At 41.5% G+C, this 12,354-nt stretch overlaps 1 protein-coding gene across 10 annotated transcripts in view; it reads right to left on the bottom strand.

Moving 5' to 3' along the window:
- The window catches only part of LOC106605072 (myelin basic protein), a 69,293-nt gene that overhangs the window by 11,584 nt on the left and 45,355 nt on the right, over positions 1-12,354 (bottom strand). For 4 of the 10 annotated variants that reach the window (XR_001328786.3, XR_006769900.2, XR_006769902.2 and 1 more), the window contains exon 4: positions 4,742-5,266. Coding sequence is in view for 6 of the 10 variants with exons in the window: in XM_045718338.2 (XP_045574294.1) it covers positions 4,742-4,855 (114 nt within the window). In the remaining 4 variants the exon portion in view is untranslated. Of the gene's footprint in view, positions 1-4,741; positions 5,267-12,354 lie in introns of those variants that run through there. The other 6 variants (XM_045718341.2, XM_045718342.2, XM_045718340.2 and 3 more) reach the window with 3 other exon arrangements.

Here is a 12,354-nt window from a genome sequence, read left to right as displayed (position 1 = left end):
TTTTAACATTTGCTTTAGTCTGCCTAGACTTCCAGATGGCCAGGTTTTGCACATTGGCGACTATTCTATTGGTTCCATCGCGCCAGGCAAGCACAATCAAGTGCAGCTGAAGTATTTGAAATTATTTTAAATAGTATTTGAACCAGGTCTCAGAAAAAGACACCAGTGAACCTGAGAGGTGCTCCATCTAGCTGGCGAGAGGAGATCAGCTCTTAGAAGCTTTTAGCCAAGACACTGGGTTTTAGTTAGCCCGGGTATGAGTCTGCTTCTGTTATCATGCCACTCCTTGCCATGCAAACATTTTTTGACATGTTTGGCATGATGGCACAAACAGACTGGTACTCAGGCCAAGGACGAGTGCAAAACTTATTCTGAATCATAAACGGTTGTTGTACTCTAACATTCTTCAGGCTATCGGGTCCTAGTTCTGACAAAGTTACCCAATAGACCCCATATTTAAATGTGCTTATTTTCCTGTCATGGGGTTCAGTTCCATGGTGACTGCACATACTCATTTATCCATCAATTTAGTCTAATAAGGTTTTCCCCTTTTTGAATAATATGGATTATCAATTAGCTTTGACATGTATCAAATTGGCTTCAGTTCCTGAGGTTAAATCAGTTGTGTCTTCATTTTTTGGTGATATCTTAAAAATATATATATATAAATATGACATCACCATGCAGATTCCCATGAACTAGTTTCAAACCAAAATCAACTAATGAAAAGACAAAAAAAATACAGGTGAAACCAAGACAAGAATGTACAACAGAAAGCGCAAATTCCAGTTTGTAAAAGAATCAATGGCTCAATAGTGAACGTTCATATCTGTCAATAACAGCCCTTTCCTACAGTCAAATGACCTACAGTAGTGGCCTTATAGGTGGAATGTTATTCATATTTTCAGAATTAATAATAAATACAATTACGCGGCAAATCTCGTGTTTCTATGTCAAATGGTTTTGTTATGGAGTCTTCTGTGATGTATATACAATTTAATATTGGGACATAAACTCAAAATGTAATACATTTCAACTCTATATCTGACGTGGTACAGAGGTCTTCTTTTTTTTTTAAAGACCATAACCAGGTGTAGGCTTTTGTTTCAAAGAAGATTTGGTTAAGACTACCAAGAAACACTGTGACCCTGATTTAGCCACCGCAGTAAAAGGTTAAAGGGCAATTCTACCACTTTTCAACTTCATTTTCACTATCTCCAGCACACTACCAGTGTCTACATATGTAAAAACAGCTAATTTCAACGTTGTTTAGGAACAAATATAAAGTCAATAAGTTCTACCCAATGACATTTTAAAAACAGTGATTTTCAAACAGCATGAGATTCGCAGTGACATGGGGACATAGAAACTTGTTGCAGGTTTCGATAATCAGTTTTTTTATCCTACCCTGTGACCATGAGAAGCATTGCATATTTTTAGGACCTATCGTTTTATTTTTTAACCACAGATCATAGAAACACACTGTTTTTACATATGCAGACACTGGTTTGGTGCTGGAGATAATGAATACGAGGTTCCCATACCAGGTGAAAGCAACTATAAAGGTATGACTCAATCATGCTCAAGAGTACACAGCGACAACATTTGATACAGTGCTCTACATGGCATTCTTTCAACACTAATGGACATGGCCACTAATGCTGATTTTCTATGGAAAATATGCATTGAAAACGTCATAACTATTTTGTTTTGTTAAACTATTTTTATAAAACGTAATTCCCAGTGCAGTCAAAAATGTGATGTCCCTGTGTTTTATATACACTGAGTGTACAAAACATTACGAACACCTGCTCTTTCCATGACATACATTGACCAGGTGAATCCAGTTGAAAGCTATGACCCCTTATGTCACTAGTTAAATCCACTTCAAATCACTGCAGATGAAGGGGAGGTGACAGGTTAAAGAAGGATTTTAAAGCCTTGAGACAATTGAGACGTGGATTGTAGAATGTGTGCCATTCAGAGGGTGAATGGACAAAACAAATTGAAGTGCATTTGAACGGGATATGGTAGAAGGTGCCAGGCACACCGGTTTGAGTATGTCAGGAACTGCAACGCTGCTGGGGTTTTCACACTCAACAGCTTCCCGTGTGTATCGAGAATAGTCCACCCCCCAAAGGACGTGTTCCTAATTTCCACACTATAGGTTTGGAATAATACTGTGAAATGGTGAAAATGATGACAATTCCCTTTTAGTTTAAAAGCTGTTTGAAAAGACAGCCTGAAATTTAAGCCTGTTTTGGTGGGATTACCAGACGGTCAATTAGTTAATAGACCAATAAGAGTTCCAAACCTCTCTGCCAATAACAGCTAGTTTTCTCCCCACTCAAACCACTCCCACACAGTCCTAGCTAAATTCTTGCTTGAGAAATTACTCTTCGCTAAGAAGCAATTTTTGTTTCTTTTTACCATTTTAAATGAAAACAATCACAGTAAAGGTACTTGATTGTTACCCAGAAATGCTTTGATATTAGATTTTTAAAAAACGGCTACATTGGACCTTTAAGAATAAATAAAAATGTTTAACCTGTTTTATCCTTTTTCAAACTTTGATCAGTGCAGAAAAAAACTATTATGCTCGAGGCAACGGAGAGTTAGGTATCATATATTTGAAATACAAAACACTTATCACAAATCTGAAGGCAACCCCTTGGTAAAAAATATTTTTTATGTTTCTTTTAATCATAAACTAACTGCTCTGATGTAGAAAACTATTTCCTGAAAGAGCAGAGAGGTGACAATGACATTCAAAGAAATAGATCGAATAGATAAAAAAAACAAAAAGCTAATACTGCCTCTTTTTACAATAATTTTGTTCATTCAATTTTGACAGGCAAAAAAACACTGACATTTTCACTAGTGGCAGATGTTTCAGCAGTACATTTCAATGTCGTTTAAAATGTGAAAGAATCTGATCTACAATGCACACAACCAAATCACTCTGAAACTGAACAAAAAAAATTACTTCTAAAATTACTTTGAGTTGGGATTTAATTATATGCAAAAGTCATAAGATTTTTGTCCTTTCTGAAGTTGTTATAAGGCTTGGGAGAATGTATATTGTTGAGACTGTTCAGACCACATTCTGCAACCTATTGGATCATCATCTGAAACTACCATTCTCCTCTCTGAACCAATGAGGAACTAACTCCAAATCCCCAGAGTGGACTGAAACAGAGCTGGAAAACATAACAGCGTTGGACTTGAACTCTCTCTTCAATACACTGTACCAACTTCAACACATAACTGTTGAAATATACAGTACGTTTTGTGTTAGACTTTCCTCTGCTTCCAAAGTTGACAACTGATCCACAAACAGTGCCAAGCTGACTGAAATGTGCACTGCACTGGGTTGTTATATCAATTTATATCTACAGTACATCCCTTGTCACCAGCTCAAGGAGAGGCTTTGGGACTAAGCATTAGCACATCACAGAGAGACAGAGAGAGAGGGCGAGACAAACAAAGGCAATATGGGCTCAACTATTCTCACTGTACCACAACAGTTATCTCCACACCACACACACACACACACACACACACACACACACACACACACACACACACACACACACACACACACACACACACACATCTGGGTCCAGGTGGTGGCATGCTACGCCAGGATAGTGGGTTCAATTCCCGGGACCACCCATACTTAAAAATGTATGCACACATGACAGTAAATCGCTTTGGATGAAAGCGTCTGCTAAATTACATATATTATCTGAACCTGCTCTCCAACTACACAACGCAGCATCTTGAATTCTACACAAACCCATATCAGATAAGGATTAGCGTAGATAAATGTTTGTTTTCCTATTCTATGGTATATTATATTATTTATGTTGGATTATGTACAATATTATGGTCTAGAGTTGTCTTTGTAAAGAAGGAGTGAGAGAATCCTAGTCAAAGACACTCTGCACCCAATGGAGGTCCATGCAAGGCATTTAGGTTATAGTTCTCCACCATGGACTATCCACAGTTAAAATGGCTAACAACTAAAGACTCATAAATCAGGAAAATTGGTAGCCTAACAATCATAACAGTCTCTCCCAAAATACATCTAAGTAAGGGTGCTGACATTTATTCCAATTTCCCCATGAAATCGCCAGAATCATTATTCTCTCTTAAAAATACCTGATACACAACTTTAAAATGGCTCCACTTTTAGATATATTTATGAGTTAAGCATACAGTATATTTGGAATGAAAGCAAACACACATTTAAATGGTAACAATTCAATCATTCACTTGTACTATACCACAACTATGACCATATATGTACCGCATATGCTTTGAAGCTCTAACTGAAATAAAATGTAACATTTTAATGATAGTACCACGCTAAAATAACAATTACAAAACAATTATTCGAAAGACTAAGTCAAAGCCTCTTTGCGCTACACCAATCTCAAACCAGACCAAAATCAGTTATCCAGTTTCTAAATATAGTTTTCAATGCCATTAATTTGCAAATAAGCACATTTCAGGTGAATGTCTTAAACTTTGGCAGATCGCATGAATTTTATTTTTTTAAAGACATACATTCGAAGCAAATTGAAACAAAAACTTGTGACAAATTCTTCCAGCTCACAATCTGCCAAAACCACAAATCAGACATCAGTCCCTCAATTTAAGGCTGAACACAAAAATGAACCATGGTACATTAGAGGTGAATCTTTCAAAAAAAAATCAAACTCTCTCCTTTCCTCACCTTGCTCTTCCTCTTCTTGTCCCCTCCAAAGAAGTTCCCAATTTGATCCATAAGGCCAGGGGCCTTCTTTTTCCTTCCCAGGCTAGACAGTCCAGAGGAGCTTGCAGTTGCCATGTCAGTGGTTTTTGTTGGGTAGTGCAGCTAGTATCTCTGTAAGTGGGGTTCTGTCTCTCAGGTAAGAGCGAAGGGGGTATTAAGAGAGAGAAAGGAGAGCAAAGAAACAAACTTAGTCTAGATCCTGATCCTCTGAACCACACTCTGATCCCGCTCCGCTGTGCTCTTGGATGGTCTGTAGCTCATCTGATTCAGAAGGGCGGTCTTTGAAGGTGTTGTCCTCGCGGCCCGGGGCATCTCGGGAAAAGAGGCGGACCAGGTGGGGGCGTGGCACAGCGCTGTCGTCAGCATCAGCTGTGCTGGCCTCGTTCCAGGAGCTGCTGGGCCCCTCAGTGCCCGTGGAGTCAGTCACCGCCGCCGCCTTCTCAGAGGGGCAGCCATTGTTCGGGTTCACATCTGCCTCATCCAGGCCTGCGCAGAAACAAACAAGGGTTATCTATTGGACCATGGGCCTGCATGGCGCACAAGAGCCCTGCACAATGAGTCCCTTTGACAAGACCCTGCCCTTTCTGCCAGAGAAACTCAACAGAGAATGGATCCTGAGTGACATGCCCTGTAATAGATCTAGAACACAGATCAAATAAATAGCTAGGAGATTATTGCAACTGGGAAAACCATACATGGTTAGCAAGGGTCATTACCTACTATCAAAATAGTTTCACAATGTCTCCTCCTCAGTCCATGCCAAAAAGTTCCTTATAATACTGTATAAAAGTAACATAGCACACACATATCCTTCCCTTTACCCCCACCACAAGCCCAATAGTAGTACATGAATCATTTTACCAGGTACGTTGACTGAGAATACATTCTCATTTACAGCAATGACCTGGGGAATAGTTACAGGGGAGAGAAAGGGGGATGAATGAGCCAACTGGAGGCTTGTGATGATTAGGTGGCCATGATGGTATGAGGGCCAGATTGGGAATTTAGTCAGGACACCGGGGTTAACATCCAACCCGAAAGACGGCCCCCTTCACAGGGCAATGTCCTCAATCACTGCCCTGGTGCAATGGGAAATATATTTTTTTAGACCAGAGAAAAGGGTGCCTCCTACTGGCCCTCCAACACCACTTCCAGCAGCATCTGGTCTCCCATTCATAGACCGACCAGGAACAACCCTGCTTAGCTTCAGGCCAGCAGTGGGATGCAGGGTGGTACTCATATCCCTAGGTCAGTCATTTGTCAGTGAATGTCCAATGCTGACACGCTAATTCACAACTTTCTCCATTTGTTTTCCACATGTGCAAATGGACATTATGGCCATTAGTGTGATGCTGAGATCTACGGCATTAACTGTAACTTATCCCCTCTGACAGAAGCCACCATGCTAGCTAGCTCCCGGAGAACAGGGCATGGAGTGCAGCGCTCCCTGAAGAACAATGCAAACACTATACTGGACGAAATGGTGTAGAAAAAACAACAGTGGAATCTGCATGCTAATATTTCCTCAACAGTGGTCTATTGTCAGAGCCACATAGTTATTTATGTGGGACAAGGAGGCCAGTGTCACTAAAATAACTCCTATAAGTATGGATTTTCAACCCGATTCACAGTGACACTTATCTGATGCCTGAGCAACTGCTAGGCAGGCGTTGGTTTGAGCCGGTTTGAGCACATCATTGGGTTCGAGAAAGACCTCAACAGTATTTATATATTTAACCTTTAAATAGGCAAGTCAGCTAAGAACAAATTCTTATTTACAATGATGGCCTACCGGGGAACAGTGGGTTAACTGCCTTGTTCAGGGGCAGAACGACAGATTTTTACCTTGTCAGCTCAGGGATTCGATCCAGCAACCTTTCGGTTACTGACCCAACGCTCTAACCACCAGGCTACCTGCCGCCCCAGTAACTCAAAATGGATCAACAAGGCGTTCAGATGGAAGAATATCACTGCATTTTGAATAAAAAAAACGAAAACTTTGGAGAACCAAAGATCTGGATCTACTGACAAATGTTCCGATTCTATGATCAAAGAGACGTATTACATTCCTGATCAGCTATCTTCCAAAGGGCGGTCATGGATCCGAGTACAATTAAAGCACATAAGCCGAGACTGTTACAGTTGTGTGAATGATGTACATGGAGGTAGAGCCATACTGCTCGAGTCAGCTACAACGACAAATCACAGGCACTTGAACTGGCACAATGAAATGAAATATCTACCACGAAAGCAGGTTTACTGTAGCGGAAGCTATTTACTTGTTAAAACAAATTGCTCTTAGATATGATTGTGAAAGGATGGCTGGTCTCAACCAAAGCTCAAAGCCCATTGAGGAACCAGGACGCCACCAGCACATATTTTCTTATTTCTCTAGGAGTCACTAAGACCTTGATACTTCCCCAGTGAACAAATCACAGAACCAAACATCCCTTGTCACCTTGGTGAAAGGCAACTGTAATTGTGACCCTACACCTCACAACATGAAATATGAGAGACTAGAAGTGCAGGAAAGGGAAAAGAAAGGTCGAGAGAGAGAGAGAGAGAGAGAGAGAGAGACAATGGAGAAAAAAAAGAGGGAGAGGGATACATTGATATAGTATGAAAAGGAGGGAGAGATAGAATGAGAGAGAGGATGAGGGAGAGAGATATTTTCCCAGTAGATGTGATTGAGGTGTGTGCTGCTGTGACAGTGCTATAAAGACACAGTGATTTGATGTTAGAAAATGATGAAAGCAGTGCCTGTGCTCCGGTGCTCCAGCAGCTCCACAATATGAGCAAACTGTTCAGACTTATCTCCTCCCGGCAGTGGCCCTGTTATGTTACAGAGTCATCTCACACCACCACCTCCATCAACTGCCATCAAACCCACTACCTCAGCTAAACAAAACCCCTAGCATTGTTCTGTTAAGCACTTTCCACTGCACTTACAGTATGATGACAAGTCACTTTGCATCTTGTATGCTTGGCAAACACAAAAACACTGAATAATCTGTCTAACTCCCTTTCCTTCTCCCTCTCTCTGTGACTCTGAGAAAGGAACTGTATACCTATCTGTGTGTGCATAACCCAGTGTTTTGACATTGAAACGCCTCTGAAAATTAAACACCAACAAATGTACAAGTGTATAGTTTTGCATTGCCCATCTATTCCACGTGTGCATTGTTAGAAAATAATATAGTTATGAATAAAGTTTATAAAGATAGTCATCTTGACATTAGACTGCTTTAAAAAAAAAAAAAAAAGTCTAAAAACATCTGACTGACTTTGATTTTGAAGTGGAATACCCCTTTAATGCTTTGTCTTTGGTTCCCTGACAGCAATACTGTGACCGAGACCTGAACAGGACTCTGTCTCCATTAGGCTCGGCCACTACTTGCAGATACACTCAGAATACGTCTGCACCGGGCCACCGTCTCCACTTTAAACACATCAGTCATTCAATCAACAGGGCTGAATGCTGATTAAATAGTCTCCCTCACACACTCTCCCTGCCAAATAAGTTAAGAGCACTGTTCCCTCCACAGATAACAGAGCTTAATATAACTCCATTTTCTATTAGGAAATGCTGTTAGTCATATGCTCAGAGGGTGGAGCACGGCGACGACGCCTTTAAAAATTGTGGACGATTGCATTTCATTAACGCTCCCTATATTGCTGTGAGACACTGAGTTGTGTCAGAAACGTCGGCAAGAGATGAAAAGTGAGATACAGGGATCGAAAGAGAGTGAGAAAGAGGTGATTTATCCACAGTGTGCACCTTCATTGCATTAACAAAACCATGCTTACCCCTCTCCCCAAACAAAGATGCAGAGATAGCGGGGATGATAAAACACTGGTGCTTGTCAACAACATTCAGGGAAATGAATTTGCGGGCTGATGCATAACACTGAGGAGGGGGTAGAAGATAGAAGGGTCTCTACAGAGTTGCTCAGGGTTTGCAATGTAGCACACTGCGCTCACTTTTCTTGATCTCTTGGTCCCGCTCAATCAATTTCGTATTATTCATGTGCTTTTACGATGAGAACATTTAATGAGGCTCTCACGGCAACGTGTCCGTCACAGGGTAGGCTGAGGCAGGCACAGGGCCTGGCTGGAGAGAGATGATAGGCCTTGGTGAATGGATGAAAAGCACACAGCCACTCATCATGATACAGTACATATTCGCTGGGGAGACGGGCCACTTCAATCAGGCCCGTTAATGATCTCCGCTCTTAGAAAAAAAGTTGCCAAAAAGGGTTATTCGGCTGTCTCCATAGGAGGAACCCTTTAAAGTAGGAGAAGCCTTAAAGAATCCCATTTGGTTCCAGGTAGAACCCTTTCCACAGAGGGTTCTACCTGGAACTAAAAAGGGTTCTCCTTTGGGGACGGCCGCTGAACCCTTTTGGAATCCTTTTTTCTAAGAATGCACTTTAAATATGTTTATTTACCAAGCTATGACCGTTCCATAAAAAGAAGCTCTGTAGTGCCGAGTGAGAGGAGAAGAAGGAGAAGTGACAACCCACAGTGACAAACTCTTGACAAACAGACAAGACGAGGAGAGGAGGAATGCAGCGAGTGGGCCTTGGCTCTCTCCCTTTCTCAATCGCTCTCCTTAAGGCCCCTGTAGAGCAGAGGACGTTTGGCCTTCTGGTGGACCAGCGTCTGGAACAACAACAAGGAGCCAGCTAGGATCCACATACAGTGGTGGGACCCAGGCACGGGAAGTATTCCTCTCAGAAGCAGTGCAGTTATGTGGCCCTTGACCAGACCTCCCACCCAGGAGTAAAAAACTGCCACCGCCCACTCTGCCACAGCATTCATCATGGCTCACAGACCTTCACCCACAGGCCCCGGGTAGAATGACCCTCTGTCTTCAGACTCATCTGGCATTCATGGTCAGGCCATCCTCCGGAGATTTTTCAGCGGCAGATAGAGACGCTACAGCTAAACCCCTTATTTTTCGCCTCTGTCCTTGAAACCCCAAGCCCCTTGCATGACCTCTGTGACCTTCACTTCCTGCAACTGCTCAATCCAAATGGGGAATAATGTGTACGTCAGAGTTCAACAGTTCAACCAAACCTGCGTACACTCTTAAAGGAACCCTTTGAAGAACCCTTTTTGGTTCGAGTTACAACCCTTTTGGGTTCCATGTAGAACCTTTTCCACAGAGGATTCTACCTGGAACCAAAAAGGGTTCTCCTATGGGGACAATGAAAGAACCCTTCTGGAACTTTTTTTTTTTCTAAGCGTGTATGTGATATCAACTTTTACCCAGGACAAAAATCTATAAAAATGTGTCAGTGGTAGTGCCAATCTTTACTATTTCAGCATGCACTCATGCAAAACCACATCCAATTTGCTGGGTTACACTTCCTGTTCTTATTTAGCATCAGTGTTGAGGTTTACATCGTAATCTGATCTAGTCCCAGTGAGGCTGGCACCACTGCCAGCGATGATGGAACCTCAACTCTGTTCTGTCAACACCGCCCAACGCTTTTCGCACTAATCTGTTTACTGGCCAAGAGCATTCTCTCTCTCTCAGACTCCCTTTCCTTCAGTATTTTACTCTCTCCCACTCTGTCTTTTACTCTCTCTATTTCTCTCGCTCTCTCTCTCATGGGGTTTCTAGCCCATGATCTCTCCTCTCTCAGGTAAAAGGTGTTAGGTAACAACAGCACAGAACAGGCAGATACGGCATCAACAGGTTGCTATTGATCAATCCACAGTGTGTGTGTGTGTGTGTGTGTGTCTGTGTGCATGCATGCGGGCGTGCGTACAGGGACTTTGTCTCTAATGGGAAAGGGCAATTGCCTTGCCATCTCAACAGGACAGCCGTGAGCTGTGTGAACGTGAGCTAACGCAGCCTACATTTACAGTATGCCCAGAGAATACACTAGCTAGTTTCCTCTCCCACCACCACTGTCCTGGATCACTGGCACATTTAGACAGAAAAGGACTAAATCCAGTCGGTGACAATGGCTTTTGTTTACGCCCCGAGCACAATGCACCATTATTCTGCTTTAGATGAACATGCACTGTGGGCATTCGTCTAATTACTTCATTTCTTCTTGTTTAATGACATTTCCTCTTTACGTCATGTTTAATTCTTTAAAGTCTAAGACGTTGGGGGAGGAGGGGGTGCTAAGCTGACATATGGAATTGTTTTAAGATGGTCAAATTACATTTTTCAATTTTAGGACCTCTTTTAGGTATATATTTTTTATTTTATAAAAAAAGAAGCTATCATTGATAGAGCCGCCTCTTCACTGTTGACATTGAGACTGGTGTTTTGCTATTTAATGAAACTGCCAGTTGAGGGCTTGTGAGGCGTCTGTTTCTCAAACTAGACACTAATGTACTTGTCCTCTTGCTCAGTTGTACACCGGGACCTCCCACTCCTCTTTCTATTGTGGTTAGAGCCAGTGTGCGCTGTTCTGTGAAGGGAGTAGTACACAGCGTTGTATGAGATCTTCAGTTTCTTGGCAATTTCTCGAATGGAATAGCCTTCATTTCTCAGAACAAGAATAGACTGACGAGTTTCAGAAGAAAGGTCTTTGTTTCTGGCCATTTTGATCCTGTAATCAAACCCACAAATGCTGATGCTCCAGATACATAACTAGTCTAAAGAAGGCCAGTTTTATTTCTTCTTTAATCAGGACAACATTTTTCAGTTGTGCTAACATAATTGCAAAAGGGCTTTCTAATGATCAATTAGCCTTTTAAAATGATCAACTTGGATTAGCTAACAACATTCAATTGGAACACAGGAGTGATAGTTGCTGATAATGGCCCTCTGTACGCCTATGTAGATATTCCATAAAAATCTGCTGTGTGTGTGTATATATAAATATATGAGAAGAAATATACTTCCATTCGTTTTAAAATAAATCTGTACCGGTTACCTTCAGATGCATCCCGTGACAATTGTGGGGGTACTACAGCAAAACGGAGAACACCATCGTGTTCGTTAGAATCTCTCCTTTCCACAGTGGGGTCTCGTTAGTTTGTGTTCCGACACTACCAAATAGTAGGATTTTGATGTTATTTTTTTTTTAAATGTACTGTAACTTAGATTGATGCACCGGTGTGTCAATCGACTCTAGGGGGTTAATTTGATTCCTGTAATTGATTTCGCTTACAGGTTTTACAGATAGGGGTGTTACCAAGTTAGTGTTTTGCTCAAACATACCTTGGGGATATCTCAACCTGCAACTTGTCGATGGTAATTCACAAAATGGTGCAAAAAATTTTTGGTTAAGCTGTTTGTCCATATATCAAATATGGCTTGATAAGACTTGGAGTCTTTTTTTTAACTCAACATTACAAAAAAGATACATTCCATTGTATGAGCCACACCAGTTAACATAATTTGAATTAATATTCTACATTACCATGGAAATTGTTGCATCACCATACCAGGTAGCCATTATAAATGTAACCATGAGTTTACTAGTCAACTTGCTAGGGTAAGAGGTGCCAAGTCCATCCTATTCATTCTACTTCTATGTGTGCTGCTGTTGCAGGGAGGGGGGGGCGTTGCCGAGACAACCAAAGACTTGTTTGCTACAACGCCT

The sequence above is a fragment of the Salmo salar genome, chromosome 05, assembly GCF_965601325.2.
Source record: "Salmo salar chromosome 05, fSalSal1, whole genome shotgun sequence".
NCBI lineage: Eukaryota > Metazoa > Chordata > Actinopteri > Salmoniformes > Salmonidae > Salmo > Salmo salar.
The sequence above is the reverse complement of the archived record's forward strand: the minus strand, read 5'-3'. Positions and strand labels throughout refer to the sequence as shown.